At 40.0% G+C, this 14,248-nt stretch overlaps 2 protein-coding genes across 5 annotated transcripts in view; one reads left to right on the forward strand and one right to left on the reverse strand.

Annotated features, from left to right (window-relative positions):
* Window positions 1-14,248, forward strand: part of pi4kab (phosphatidylinositol 4-kinase, catalytic, alpha b) — a 31,785-nt gene that overhangs the window by 223 nt on the left and 17,314 nt on the right. For all 3 annotated transcript variants that reach the window (XM_039802267.1, XM_039802266.1, XM_039802265.1), the window contains exons 2-29: window positions 955-1,071; window positions 1,656-1,749; window positions 1,968-2,056; window positions 2,141-2,213; window positions 2,324-2,586; window positions 2,755-2,821; window positions 3,106-3,251; window positions 3,359-3,424; window positions 3,544-3,640; window positions 3,768-3,959; window positions 4,081-4,181; window positions 4,379-4,508; window positions 4,963-5,092; window positions 5,197-5,292; window positions 5,397-5,580; window positions 6,170-6,273; window positions 6,439-6,607; window positions 6,695-6,745; window positions 10,508-10,616; window positions 11,203-11,339; window positions 11,442-11,575; window positions 11,687-11,769; window positions 11,865-11,935; window positions 12,073-12,197; window positions 12,290-12,371; window positions 12,586-12,669; window positions 12,997-13,086; window positions 13,555-13,674. In XM_039802267.1, the coding sequence (XP_039658201.1) occupies window positions 955-1,071; window positions 1,656-1,749; window positions 1,968-2,056; window positions 2,141-2,213; window positions 2,324-2,586; window positions 2,755-2,821; window positions 3,106-3,251; window positions 3,359-3,424; window positions 3,544-3,640; window positions 3,768-3,959; window positions 4,081-4,181; window positions 4,379-4,508; window positions 4,963-5,092; window positions 5,197-5,292; window positions 5,397-5,580; window positions 6,170-6,273; window positions 6,439-6,607; window positions 6,695-6,745; window positions 10,508-10,616; window positions 11,203-11,339; window positions 11,442-11,575; window positions 11,687-11,769; window positions 11,865-11,935; window positions 12,073-12,197; window positions 12,290-12,371; window positions 12,586-12,669; window positions 12,997-13,086; window positions 13,555-13,674 (3,204 nt within the window). The remainder of the gene's footprint in view (window positions 1-954; window positions 1,072-1,655; window positions 1,750-1,967; window positions 2,057-2,140; window positions 2,214-2,323; window positions 2,587-2,754; window positions 2,822-3,105; window positions 3,252-3,358; window positions 3,425-3,543; window positions 3,641-3,767; window positions 3,960-4,080; window positions 4,182-4,378; window positions 4,509-4,962; window positions 5,093-5,196; window positions 5,293-5,396; window positions 5,581-6,169; window positions 6,274-6,438; window positions 6,608-6,694; window positions 6,746-10,507; window positions 10,617-11,202; window positions 11,340-11,441; window positions 11,576-11,686; window positions 11,770-11,864; window positions 11,936-12,072; window positions 12,198-12,289; window positions 12,372-12,585; window positions 12,670-12,996; window positions 13,087-13,554; window positions 13,675-14,248) is intronic.
* serpind1 (serpin peptidase inhibitor, clade D (heparin cofactor), member 1) lies at window positions 6,983-10,184 on the reverse strand. Of its 2 annotated transcripts, XM_039802268.1 has the most exons (7): window positions 10,063-10,184; window positions 9,610-9,880; window positions 8,608-9,251; window positions 8,320-8,468; window positions 8,061-8,185; window positions 7,730-7,874; window positions 7,394-7,585 (listed from the first exon to the last, which is right to left on the reverse strand). In XM_039802268.1, the coding sequence occupies exons 2-7, from the start codon at window positions 9,870-9,872 to the stop codon at window positions 7,394-7,396; spliced, it is 1,518 nt and encodes a 505-aa protein (XP_039658202.1). In that variant the 5' UTR covers window positions 9,873-9,880; window positions 10,063-10,184. The 2 variants fall into 2 exon arrangements, with proteins under 2 accessions (XP_039658203.1, XP_039658202.1); XM_039802269.1 differs by lacking the exon at window positions 10,063-10,184 and having other exon boundaries at window positions 6,983-7,585; window positions 9,610-9,872.

Genomic DNA, 14,248 nt, shown 5'->3' on the forward strand with positions numbered 1-14,248 from the left:
TCAAAACACATTTGTATTAATAAGCCAACGTTAGGGTCGTTGGAACAACCGAATGTTTCAGGATGTAGCTCCGCTTCCGCACAGGCGGTGGCTTATTTTGATCACTGACGTGATAGTCAAGCTAACATTTGGTGCGTGCGTCTGTGTATCACTGTAGCTGGGTCTTTTCCCTTTAATAGAAGAAGAGAGCAATGCAGAAGAAAGTGGCGTCGCTGCTTGTGTGTTGCTTAATACTGCATCAGACATGCAGAGCATCAGGCTTGATCAGCACTGCAGTCAAACAGGTTGATAGAGAAATGCTCACACAGTGCGATCTGTTTAGTATGATAGAGCGCATGTATAGGTACCTGTTGCACGGATGGTCAGGTCAAAATCAAAACGGGTTCTTTGGCTAATACAGAGTATAGTGAAAAAGAGCTGTTGGGTAAAGTAATATTTAAATTTGGTGCTATCAAACAAAGCATATATGCAAACATCAATACACCGAGTTTTGCTGTTTTATGGAGCATATGGGTTATCTAATGTCCAGTTTTTGGTTGTGTGGGAATTACCAGTTTTAAGGCATAATGAGGTGACTGTCTTGAATATCATAAATACCTGTATCATGATAATATAGTTACAGTGGGCAGCAACATAGTAGATTATGGTTTCCTTCTTGATAACAACAGTAAACTGTATTGATCCACAGAAGGTAGTAAGGGGTAAAACAAATAATACCGAGTTAGAAAGATATATAAAGTATGTGTAACCCAAGACCAGTGTGCATAAATGTAATGTATGTACAAAAATAAAAGTGCAGTTTACTGATATTCCTGGTATAGCTCTAGAAAGATCAAAATGCAATACTGGAACATGCAATCACTCTCAAACAGGTCTTTCAATGCATATCTGTCTGATGTCTATTATAAGTTTATTTCAAGATCATAAATTCATGATCTCTTTGTGGTCTTTCAGGTCCAGAAGCTACAATGTATGTGTCCAGTGGAAGTCCGCGGTGTGTTCACTCTAGATGTGCGTCGCAGAGATGCTGTTATTGCGTTGGCTGTGTTTTTGGTGGAATCTGGCTTACAGGTGGGTGGTTATCCATAAGAAATCGAGCAGTTGAGCCTTTTTAACACATTGGGTGTATTTCATCATCACTTTAAACATTAGATATTTAGGTTGTCCCGGCAGTTAATGGATAATATGATCCAAACATTGTTTAATTTTCCAGAGTTTATTACAAAGGGATGGAGTAGCATGACATATTAAGAACTTATTAGTTTTATTATTCAGTACTATTAGTCTACTTTTGCTACCAGCCTCTCAGCAGGACGTATACAGTATATCACATATATCACCATGATAAGCTTACTCCCATAATCTGATTAAACTGTCGATTAGACATTCAGCTGGCCATGTAAGCCTCTAACCTCATCACACTGACACACAGGGTGGAAAGCTTACCTGCCATATGGTTATGTAGAGATGGTAGCTTCACTTTTCAAGTAATGTTTGATATATTTTCTTTGACCCAGATTTGATTGATTGTCGGAATAAAAAATTAAAACTTCATATTTTTGATTTATCAGTGCTTGTTAGGCAAACAAACGTGCTGCTCTGTGCCAACAAGTGCAGTTGTTTGTGGTATGTAATGATTTTCTTCACTCTGGCAGCACAAAGACATACTTGTTTCCTACTTGCTGAGCCTATTGAGAGGGCTACCGCGGGTCCAATGGATCGAAGAAAGCTCAGGAAAGAAAGGAAAGGGTGAGAACAATCCTCTTATAGTGGGGCCCTTTGTTTTACAATGGCCTCTATTTACTTGCTGTAACTGTGCACTTAGTAATATTCTTACTCATTTTCAATACTATCTCAAGACATATTGAGATAGTGTTAATATCCGTCCATAAAATGCCACTTCTTGCTGCACACGTATGTGACATTCAACTGTAGGTATTTTTGTCTTGTCATTTTCTGCTCCTCAGAATATCTCCCAGTCGCAGAAAACTTCAGCTACTGTCTAGTGACTCTTTTAGCAGATGTGGCTCAGAGGGACCCAGACTCCCGACAAGAGGTCAGTTTAGAAAGTGGTCATAATATGTAATTTCTAGGTTAGGCTGCATTGCAGTGAAGTGCTAAGTTATTGTTTCCCCTCCAGATCTTGAATGCTATAATGGAGGTCATGCAGTCATTGCAGGACATGTGCCAAACACCTGATAATCATGACAAAGGTACACACACACACACACACACACACATACACATACACACACACACAAAGGCAACACGGTGCATAATATCAGTACACAAAAAAGCTTCACAGATGCTCTCTTGCCTCCAGTCTACTTGTGCAGGTATACTGTCCCCAGCCTGCTCGGCATGACTCGAGCTTTTGGCCGCTACAGCTACACAGACGAAGCCCTGTTGTCCAAGCTGTTCCCCAAAGATTCGCCCCCAGCCCGCTGCGTCACAGAGGAAACAGAGGGAGTGCGGCGCAGATCCTTCAATGAATTTCGTTCTATCATGCCATCCTCGCTGCTTACAGTGTGCCAGAGTGAAACTCTGCGCAGATCCACCGGGACCAACCTGGATGCCTCTGTGCAGGTGTGTATATGTTGTGATGAAGCTGATTGGATTCAGATGTTTTGTGTGTTCAAGACAATTAGAGGTGACTGCAGAGTCATAATATTCTCACAGACTTTAGAGTCATTTTCGATGACTTTATGTTTAGTTAGTTGGTAAATAAATGTTCTGTAATGTGGTGTCTCATAGGTCTGTACAGATCCAGGAGGCCACTCTCCCTGCTCTCCTACAGCCCCTGGCCCGCATTACTTTGAAGGTAAAACTCAAGAAACTCAAGCAGCTTTGATTAGATTTGTGTTTGCCAATGTAAACCTGGATTCTGTCAACTCATCCTAGTTCATCATTGTGAGTCATCAGCATTATGTAACAATGTAATAACTAGTTACTTGCATATTACTTATCTGCACTTGTATGTATCCTAAATGAATGATATGTATTATGGTACAGTTAAGTTTTTTTTAATTTGCTTTTGTTGCTTGATACCACATACTATGGATGCAGGGTGTTTTTTTATGTCCTTTGGGCTCTTTTCATTTTTAGGTGCCTACCTCTCAGACAGCAGCACAGTAGATCCTGACTACTATTTCTCTACAGTCAGCTCAAGTTTCTCAGTGTCTCCTCTCTTCATGGGGACTGAAAACGAGGTGGAGGTGCCCGTTGATCTGCTCCGACAGCTCCTGGGCATGGTACAGTAGCCCACTTCCTGTTTACCAAGATACTGCATCTGTTGTCTCCCATCCCGTTCACGTATATTGCATCTTTACCAGTGGTTGTGCATATCGGCAATTTACAGGTGAAGAAGTTTGTTTCCGACTCGTTTTTGAAAGCTCTGGACGCCACTATGATGGAGGTTACAGAGGTAACTATGTAACCACTGTCTGTACAAAATAAATTATAAATGGTAAATTCAAAGTTAAATTTATGCCATTATCAGTTAAATAATCTTCTCTGTCATTGTCTCTTCTGTTTGTTGTTAAGTGTAATCCTGGAATCAACTTCTATTACAAAACCTTCAGTGACACTCTCTATGTGTGTGTGTTCAAAATGCTGCGGGACACACTATACTACATGAAAGGTAAAGGATCATAGATAGCTTATTTATTATGCATTAAATCCCCACAGTCCTGTGATTATTGTTGTTTATTGTGGTCTGTCAAGTAGAATATTTTGTCAAATGTTCCTACTTTCTCCATATTTCTCAGCCTTGCAGCCAGCATTTGTACGGCAAGTGCATGACTTTGTACTAGAACAGTTTAGCAGCAGTCAATCAGAGCTGCAGCGGGTACTTTATGACACGGGAGGGTTGCCGGTGGAACAGAGCCCCCTCAAGCTTCGTTGCCAAGCCAACGCTGCCTGCGTGGACCTCATGGTGTGGGCTGTCAAAGATGAGCAAGGTAGTAATTTGTAGAAGAGCGTGAGCAGAGCATTGTTTTCAGTAGTCATATACTGGATGTGTTTTATTTTTTTATGGTTGAATTACATTTCTTTCCTGGTGTCTTTTTTTTTTTTCTTCAGGAGCTGAGAATTTGTGCACCAAACTGTCAGAGAAGCTGCAGTCGAAAACCTCCAGTAAAGTCATCATTGCTCATATGCCCCTGCTCATCTGTTGCCTACAGGTATTATACTGCAAGGTAGCCAGAGCGCTAAGATATTTGCTCAAATAGAAGAGAAATGTTGCAGAAAATGACTTAACTAAAAATAAGTGAGCATCCTGGTGACCTTGGTTTTGAAGCTGACCCAAAACTGTGTTGCAGGTCATACCTTTCTATTATTTATTTGGCAGTTTCTCTTATTGTCTCCCCCTCTGTTTCAGGGCCTTGGTCGTCTGTGTGAGAGGTTTCCAGTAGTTGCTCACTCTGCCACTACCTCTCTTAGGGATTTCCTGGTGGTTCCTTCCCCTGTTCTTATTAAACTTTATAAGTATCACAGTCAGTGCAACACAGGTAAATTCATTCATTCATTTATTTATTTATTTATTTAAGGAACATTCTTATCCCAAATACAGCACAAATGATCAGAGCCAAAAGTAAATGGGACAAAAGTTCTATAGCTGATGATACAGTGACAGATATACACTATGTTACATTCAGCGCTAATCCACTATTGATCTGAACAGAGTGTTCATTGATTAGCTGCAGCAAATACAGTACAGACAATTGGAAAATCAATTCAGGTTACTGGTTCTTCACAGTGTACTGTTTTTTTTCATAGATTAGCTGCCAATTTGTTAGATTATAAAAGATAACATGCTCTTTAGATTTGAGACTACAATCAGCCTTTTTTTCTTTTCTGTGCAGGGTACAATGTTTTAAATTGTAATAGATTTAAAACCGCTTGTTTTTAATGCTCTTTCTGTTGATGTTTTTGTCTTTGTGCTGTTGTCACTCTTTATTTAAGGCACAGGAGAAATTAGGATAAATGTGACCAATGAGCACTCTCAGTCTACCTTCAACCTCCTGTCCAACAGGAAAGACCAGCCATCCATGTACGAGCAGCTCAGAGACATTTCCATTGACAACATATGCAGGTCAGACACAAACACCTGGCACAGCCACAGATTTGAAGATAAGATTTTAACGTATTTTATTTAACTTTCATTGTTCATCTTTGTGTGTATTTCTTATCTCTCAGATGTCTGAAAGCTGGTCTGACCATGGACAATGTGATAGTGGAGGCCTTTCTGGCTAGTCTGTCGAACCGTTTATACATTTCACAGGAGAATGACAAGTAAGCAACATTTCCGGTTGAAGAAAAGCAACACTGTGCCTTGTATTCATTTCCAAGTCCTTGATGAACAGCTACTCTAAAAATAAAATTTGTCTTTCTGCCAGGGATGCCCATCTGATCCCAGATCACACCATTCGAGCACTGGGCCACATTGCAGTGGCTCTGAGAGACACTCCTAAAGTCATGGAGCACATCCTACAAATCCTTCAACAAAAGTTCTGCCAGCCTCCATCACAGCTGGATGTCCTCATCATCGACCAGCTTGGCTGCATGGTCATTACAGGAAATGTGAGTTCAAAGATACAATGATAACACATTTTTAGGGCATCTTGCCTCCATTATTTTGATACATTTATGGTTGAGAAGGGCCATTACATTAGCACCAGGGGATCATTCAAATGTGTAAACCATTGGTGAGGGAATGCAGATTTATTTCATAGTAACTATGTTATATTAGACTGAACTTTGTATTACTGTTGCTTAAATAGAAGTAATGTAACCCTTTTTTTCTTAACCCAGAGGGGCTGACACGCTGTAATTACTGTAAACCTGCTGGCTGCTGTTTACTTGCTCAGTACAATGTGCATTAAGAATAGGTTCCAGTATTCTAGTTGACAACTCCTTGGAGTGTAGCGGGGGGGTTTGACAGCCAGTGTACCCAGAGTGTGATAGACTACAATTAACAAAGGACTGGAAAAGAATCTGAAATTATACAGCAGATACAGATCAAAATGCTGTCTTCTGTAATAATGGGATTTTTGATTTTGAGAAAAGTGTAAATGTTATAAGCAGTAAGAGAAGATTAGCTAGCAAACAAAAGCATTTTTAATTTTAGCTTGAGTTTAACCTACTGGTGGTCTGCTTCTCTGTCTTGTAGCAATACATGTACCAGGAGGGGTGGAATCTGTTCCAGCAGATCAGTGTGAAGGCCAGCTCAGTGGTCTACTCAGCTACCAAAGACTACAGAGATCATGGCTACAGGTCAGCATCTGCTCTTACCCTGATCACAAAATTACTAGCTGCACCAGGGTACTGTTTTCATGTAGAAGCAGAAAATGTAGTTGGGAGAACATTAATATTTGTTGACCTTATTTGATGTCTCTTTGGAACTGTGTTTAAATGTTCCCTGTGTCTTTCCTCCACTAGGCATTGCTCTCTGGCAGTGATAAATGCTCTGGCCAACATTGCAGCCAACCTGCAGGGGGAGCAACTCGTGGATGAGCTGATGGTGAACCTTTTAGAGCTGTTTGTCCAACTGGGCCTGGAAGGAAAGAGAGCCAGTGAGAGGGCCTCAGACAAGGGGCCAGCACTGAAGGTACGTGCTTAAGTGCATTAACGTCTGAACACAACAGGAAATTGTTGTAATGTTGGTAAATTGGTAATTGCTCTTTATCTCCCATAGGCATCAAGTAGTGCTGGAAATCTTGGAGTCCTCATTCCGGTGATTGCTGTGGTGAGTATGTGATGTCTGTACAAACTGCTGCCCTTTTTTTGGGAACAATCAACAAATATTTACCCTGTTAGCTGCAGCACAAATATCTGTCACCAGTTCAATTTGGTTGCACAACCTTGTTTTTCTTTAAAATATATTAGATGTATTTAATAATGAGATAAGAAAATAAATTATATATTGATAACATGTATTCATTAAAGCTCTCTCTTTATAATTTTCACAGAAATTCTTGGCTAGTAGTTTTATATATTATTTTATTATTCCCTTTCTTGTGTTATTCATGTATTTTCATAGTCTTTCTGGTGTTATTACAGTACAACATTAGGTTAATGACCGGTATATAATGCATTTTTGAGCACATTTCCTCACTGGGCTCAATGCACGAGATAAAACATTAACAGACAGATAATCATTGAGTCACTCCGACAGACTCAACATTACGAGAATTATGAAGTTTAAATGTGAGGTAAGAGACTGCATACACATTCATTACACTCACACACATTACTTGATGGTACATATACATATTGTACTAATAGCAGTAATTTATTATTAAAAACAATAACCCAGCTATTAAAGTCAGTAATATCTTAGTTGGATATTCTAACCAAACATGGAATTTGAAAGGGTATATTTTAGCTGTTTAGTTTAGTTCTGTGAAGGATTGACCACCCGGCCTATGAACACAAGGCAGTCTGTGCGGTGCTCATAGATCAGGAAGAGGAAGGGATGGTCCACGGTGAAGCGGATCTGAGAGGTGAGGGGCATGAAGCCGACCTGGGTCAGAGCAGCAGCCTCAGTGCCCTCTTCATTCACCGTGATGGTCCCCTGGTGCTTCAGCTGGGGAAGGAGATTAGAAGGCTTCCATTATTTTGAAATAGTTTGTTATTGATTGCAGTTAATAAGGTGTCCAGGTGACTGAATGACCAACCTACTTTTATTTTGTTTTGATGTTTGCCTCATGACTGATTTAGTCTTACTCACCCAGTTCATGGAAATCCTTTCAGAGGTCATTCCAGAGAAATCTCCACTCTCCTGGAACAAGTCAGTGAGGCCCATCTCTTTCAAATTTGCAATCAAGTCATAGTTCTGCTCCAGTTTAAACCGAGGTAACACCACCTCTCGAGTCCTGAAAGGAGCCATAGAAAAGTTTTCTCATGGTATAGCTTTTAAATCGCCACAAGGTCTAAACATTTTCAGCATGTTCACCCAAGCCTTTAATTATTAAGGTGCTCCCAAATGTTTATTGCATATTATTATTGACAGTGTGCTTTCTGAGCTATTCATTATTTTTGTTTGGGAGAAAGCTGCTGACCTGTTTGTCATGTTTTTGAGCCACTTGTTGACAACAGTGGGAGAGATCTCCTGCTCCAGGGTCCTCATGCCTGTGATCTTCCTAGGCAGGGCAATAAGCATGCTGATTTTTCCTGTGTAAGGGAGCTGAAAATAAGAAAATTTACATCATTATTATGTATCCCAGTTGACTTGTTTGTAGACCAGTATGTATGTTTGTCAGGAAATTGCCACCCTTCAGATGCCAAGTTAAAATGTTAAACTGTTGTGAGGCCACCGACCTGTAGGATGTCACACTCTAGTTCGTGGTCGGCAGCAGCCAGATAGTTCCCCTTGTTGGTCATCATTGGCACGCGTACATTTGTCTTTTCGTTAACTCGAAAGTTGCGATAATGAGTCAATTCTTTGGGGAATTTTTGTTCCCATGTACCTGTTTATACAAACAAATAAGATTCATATTTTTACTTCAGCAGACAGATGTGCTGTAATTTTACTTTACTCACAGTTCTGCAACATACGCATCATTTGAAAGTAGGTGGAGGACAGAGTGTGTCCCGATTTTCGCTAACCTTTGAAGTACAGGTAGTTGAGCAGCATCAGCACCATATTTGGGTCCACACTCTTTAGCGGTTCCTTAATCAGCCCCTTGGTCTGCTTTAGGATGCGACGGTTGGCCTTGTCCAGAAAGGCAGGGTCTCTGAAGTCCACTGACTGCGGCTCTGCAAAGTAATAATCCTTTGTCTCTGCACGGAAAGTGTCTTTCACTGTGACATCCTTTTTCACGTAGACATCGTTTACAGAGCGTAGTGTGTAACCAAAGTTCCTCCTGAAGAGCCTGTGCGTCAGCTTCCTGAAGAGCTTATGCACTGTTGTGTTGTCATAGTGATGGCTAGCATTAACAAACTCTGCGAATCCCAGAGCTTTATAGATCTGATCATGGGTTCCAGGTCCTGCCCCTAGAGCCATCATCCCCATAGCGACAGAGATTCCAGCAGGTGCTAGCAGGATGTTGTCACTCTGGTTGACGTCGTTACGAAGACTTCGATAGAGGTTGAAACCGAAATGGGCATTAACAATGTTGAGGCGTTGGAGGCGAGACCGACTATGGAACAGCCGTAGGAGTCTGGCACGTCGGATCTTTGGGTCAGAGGGTTCGGCAAAGATGTCAATGTCCGGGGCTGGTGTGGCGATCTCGTCTATCTCATCCCCTTCACTGAAACATATCGTAAACTCAGCATCCAGCCATTCAGAAGTAGAATTACTCTAAATTTGTTTAGGTATCTTGCTCCAAAAGACTAAAAGCACTAGTAGCTGCTCTATAAGTAACTGTTTATTTTTGGATGCGTAAACATTTTTTATTACGGACATGTTTATGTGAACTTTCATACATAGAATTATTCTTCTAAGAATCTAAGTATAAAACTTGAAAACTGAGTTGGCACCAAGTAAATGAGTTGTCTCGGCCTACCATATACAATGTTTCTCTTTTAAATTATTTCACATCTCAACTTCTTTTCTTAACATTTTGTTTTTGATATAATGCACGAGAAGTAACAACAGTTAATACTCACGTGTAGTCGTCGCTGCCCAAAGCCAGGATTTTGTCAAAATCAATATAATCTTCATCCTCAAAGCCATCCAGAACTAGGTCATTAGTAACAGTGTTTTCTTTGTGGAACTCCAAGGGGATGGCCTCTATATCCACTGCCCCCTCTGGTTCAAAGCCTCTGGGTTCCAGTTCAGGGTCAGTGAAGTGAGAGCTGAGGTCTTTTATCCCAGCCAGGGATGGACTGACCAGCAGACAGGCCACAGACATGACGGTGATGACCCACATGCTGAAGGCTGAGGCAGAGAGAATAGACATTTAGTATGGCCTAATAATCATCTGATCAACATTTAGAAGATTTCGATAAAATTATGTTTTAATAAATCTGTAGGAATAAAATCATGTGTCTTGCTAAAAATACCAAATATTTTACATAAAAACTCTCTTAATAGCAACCTCACTCTGTAAAATGACTTACCTTTACTGTGCTGGCGGGAAGTGCTGTGTTGCTCCTGTTTGTAGGACTAAGAGCAAAGAATTGAATACAAAACTGAACTTTGATGTGGGCTCCTCCTGAACAAATAGACCAGATCAAACAGACCAAAAAGTGCTGTGACTGACTAAAATCTTTAACTCTTCACAATTCAGCTAATCTGTTAAAATGATTTAATACTAATTACATACTGAAGGACTTGTAGTCTGGTTAGAGATATTTTGCAGTTGTTAATTCATTGGATTTGTGTATCTTTATTTATTCAGTGTGCAGCATATTGAAAAAGATTTAAGCTATTTGTATTTGTAGGAATTCCCATTTTACCACTCCTAAAGATTCACTTCAAACAGAACGTGATAAATTTAGTAATGCAACATTAATTAATCTGCATTTTTCACTATTTTCCTGTGTTCATTTTTCTAACTCACAGTTGACCAGGCGGCTTCCGCCAATAAAAGAGGCCAAGCCCCGTCTCCAGAAGCTGTTCAGGGACTTCTGGTTGTACTCTGTGGTCATGGGTTTTGCGGTGGAAGGATCAGGTGAGCAACTGATTTCAGAATACTACATGTTTAGTCAAAAGTTCTGCACTTCTGCACCATATCACTCAAAATGAGTAGGAGAGGTCTGATTTTGGTTAAGTGGTCAATAGCTTCTTCAAATCACAAAATTGTTTCCCTGTTCAGTGATGAAGTTCTGAAACTCAGCTATGAACTGTGTGGAGTTTCAAAACATCAAGGTTCCCATTGCTTCATTTGTTGGTTATAGATCTTATTTTCTTATACATGTTTGCCCAGGCTATCGCAAGAAGAGTTACAAGAAGCTGTTACGATAATGTAGTGAATGTAACTTGAAGTAATTATGGAGATTTATGAAATTTATAAATTCTAATTTATAGAAATATGTTAGAGTTGTGAAAAAAGGGTTAATTAAATAAGATAAAGACAGATGTTTGGCTTTTTCTATCATCAGTATCAACCCAAATATAACCAAAACCATACTGAAGAAGGTTTTTTCACAACTCTAAATACCTTAATCAAATCTGAGATATTAGCATACAACATCAGTGTCATTGAGGTCCAGGGGCTTTCCTGTATTTTTTTGGATGAATATATTTTGTCTTTTCAGGGCTTTGGCCAGAGGAGTGGTATGAAGGTGTGTGTGAGATTGCTACCACGTCTCCTCTTCTCACCTTTCCCAGTGGAGAACCTCTTCGCTCCGAACTGCAATATAACTCTGCCCTGAAAAATGATACAGTCACGCCGGTACAGCACATAAACAGACCCCCCCCCCCCACTACCTCCCGGTACCTTTTGAGAACAGAAACACCAGGACTTATCTTTTAATTGTCCATTTCTGTCCACCAGGCTGAGTTGAGCGATTTGCGAGCAACCATCAGCAATCTCCTCGACCCACCTCCAGAAGGATCTGCCCTCATTAACAAGCTCGACTTTGCCATGTCCACGTACCTGCTCTCAGTCTACAGACTGGAATACATGCGGTCAGCTCCTTTTACACTTCTGTATCCGGTTCACATTGTTAATTTTTTGTTCATTGTGAGGTCAGATTATTAAACTTTGTATTACCTCTCTTTTCTCTTGCACTCTTTCAGGATGCTACGATCCAATGATCCTGACAGGTTCCAGGTCATGTTTCGGTACTTTGAAGACAAAGCCATCCAGAAAGACAAATCTGGTGAGGGCTTTACACCCGTTCTTCTCTGGTCTTTTTTATCCTCATGCTGTGTAATTCATTTTCTCAAATTCCCTTTTTTCTGTCTTTCTTCGCAGGCATGATGCAGTGTATTATTTGTGTTAGCGATAAGGTGTTTGATGTCTTTCTCCAGATGATGGCTGAGAAGGTAGGTAGTATGGTTTCTCTTAAAATTTGGGGTGATAGTAAACAATTTCGAAAGGCTTGGACGTCTTGTTGACTGTATATTCATTTTTTTATCAGTATCATTAAATAACAATGAAATCATATTTCTCATGTTTTTAGCCCAAGACCAAAGAGCACGAGGAGGAATTGGAGCGACATGCCCAATTCTTATTGATCAACTTTAACCACACCCACAAGAGGATTCGGAGAGTGGCAGACAAATACCTTTCTGGATTGGCTGAGACGTGAGTGTCCGAGATCCTTGTTTGCCTACATTTTTTTCCATCATGTTATATACAGTATGAATCCTATTTCTCATGTGTTTTACCTTTACTAGATTCCCCCATCTGCTTTGGAGTGGTCGTGTGTTGAAGACCATGTTGGACATCTTGCAGACACTCTCTCTATCACTAAGTGCTGTAAGTGGAGGGCTGGTGTGAACAACACAGAGCCAATGTGGAATATTCTCCTCTGGTGCAGCTTTTTGTCAACATTTTTAGTCAAAGAATAAAAGTGTTCTGTGGTGGAACAAAAGCAGAGTTTGAATTATTTTTGCTTAAAGAGCATGGGAAGTGTTTAGATAGGTGCACCTATAAGCTTCAGTTGCAACAAATTTCTTTTCTGTTTATTTAGGACATCCACAAGGATCAGCCGTACTATGACATCCCAGACACCCCGTACAGGATCACTGTTCCTGACACATATGAGGCCAGAGAGGTGAGTTTGGACTGTTATTACACTTATGACCACTAGATGACAGCACAGTATTGGTTTTAAAGGCAGTTGTGGCCTCTTTCTTGCTCAGTCTTTGTTCTTTTTTGATTGTTTAATCTGTTCATCAGCCAAATTATCCTTTGTGATGGATTTTAATGTGATGTTTTTATGACATGACATAAGCTTCTTAAATTCATGTACCAATAGAAATCTCTAAGGAAGAGTCTGCCTCATCTCAACATGTGTAGGGATACATTTTATTGAAATTGATTGTCTAACCCTTTTGTATTTCTTAAATGGTCGCATTCTGGTTTCATTATCTCCTTGTAGAGCATAGTGAAGGACTTTGCTGCTCGCTGTGGTGAGATTCTGAAAGAGGCAATGAAATGGGCCCCTTCTGTCACAAAGTCCCACTTACAGGTGAGTTCCTTTACTTTTATGTTTCCTCAGAGTGGAGATCTCTTCTTTGGCATCAGAAAAATCAATAGAACTGGGGAATTTAAGAGAGGGTCAACATACACTCAATTAGAGGGGTTTTATTATTTGTAGCCACTGATTCCTTTTGATTATGCAAAACTAACAAAAGTGACTGTACTGGAAGTAAGTCTAAGAAAAGTCATTGATGGTCTTGAAAGTTAATACTAAAAGTCTGAACTTCACAGCTGACTTTGCATGTCTGTATAGTTTAAGCAACACTGTTTTGACTACAATAACTATAATAATAGTAACCTAATACTCCAAATCTTTACTTTTTTTAAGGGAAGTCATTGTATATTTTGACTATAGAGGATATTTGTCATTGTTGTTCTATTACTGCTTCTCTTTTTTCCCCTTTTTTCTCTTTTTGTCCATTCCTAATATCTTACCTGTATTTTGTGTGTTGTGCAGGAGTACTTGAACAAGCATCAGAACTGGGTGTCGGGACTGTCCCAGCACACTGGCCTGGCCATGGCCACAGAGAGCATACTGCACTTTGCAGGCTACAACAGACAGAGTACTACACTAGGCGTGAGTCTCACACACACATGCAGGGAACACGGGCCCTTTCCCCAGATTAAGGGCGGTCTTGAATTTAGAAAACATTACACAGCCCAAATTAATGGTGAGGTTGGTGAGGTAAATTCGAGCTACCTGTCACATTTTATTATATTTAAAGACTGCAGAACAAATGTCGGTATGTCACGTAAAAAAATACTGAAAACATTGTTTAGACACACATTATTGAACATTACAACAACAAAAGCACAGTATCTGTTTGTACAGTCCTACCAAAGATTTTTGTAAGGGCAGTTACAATTTGTTTAGAGCATTGAGGATGGCTCAGGACGTAAGAAATGCCTTGTCACTTCCTGAGGCATCAAGAAGGACTTTTGTAACATCATTGGAACATACTGCTTTGGCCTTACAGGCTTGTTGATTGGATGCTTATTAACATTTGTCCAACATAATTGGCTTTTTCGGTTAACAAATGTGCCATTAAGTTGCTTTGTTAAAGCTTTTGCAGTTTGGTAACACTGACCAGAAGTGTCTTGTATCCTTTTTGCACATATATGTCTTTTATTATATTCTATGGTTCTGGAAA

This window comes from Perca fluviatilis, chromosome 6 (genome assembly GCF_010015445.1).
Source record: "Perca fluviatilis chromosome 6, GENO_Pfluv_1.0, whole genome shotgun sequence".
NCBI lineage: Eukaryota > Metazoa > Chordata > Actinopteri > Perciformes > Percidae > Perca > Perca fluviatilis.

Coding starts and splice junctions, on each gene's coding strand:
- serpind1 (XM_039802269.1), bottom strand. CDS start 9,872: ATGTGGGTCATCACCGTCATGTCTGTGGCCTGTCTGCTGGTCAGTCCA. Junction 9,252..9,609: donor TTGGGCAGCGACGACTACAC/GTGAGTATTAAC, acceptor GATATGTTTCAG/TGAAGGGGATGAGATAGACG. Junction 7,586..7,729: donor AAAGGATTTCCATGAACTGG/GTGAGTAAGACT, acceptor CTCCTTCCCCAG/CTGAAGCACCAGGGGACCAT.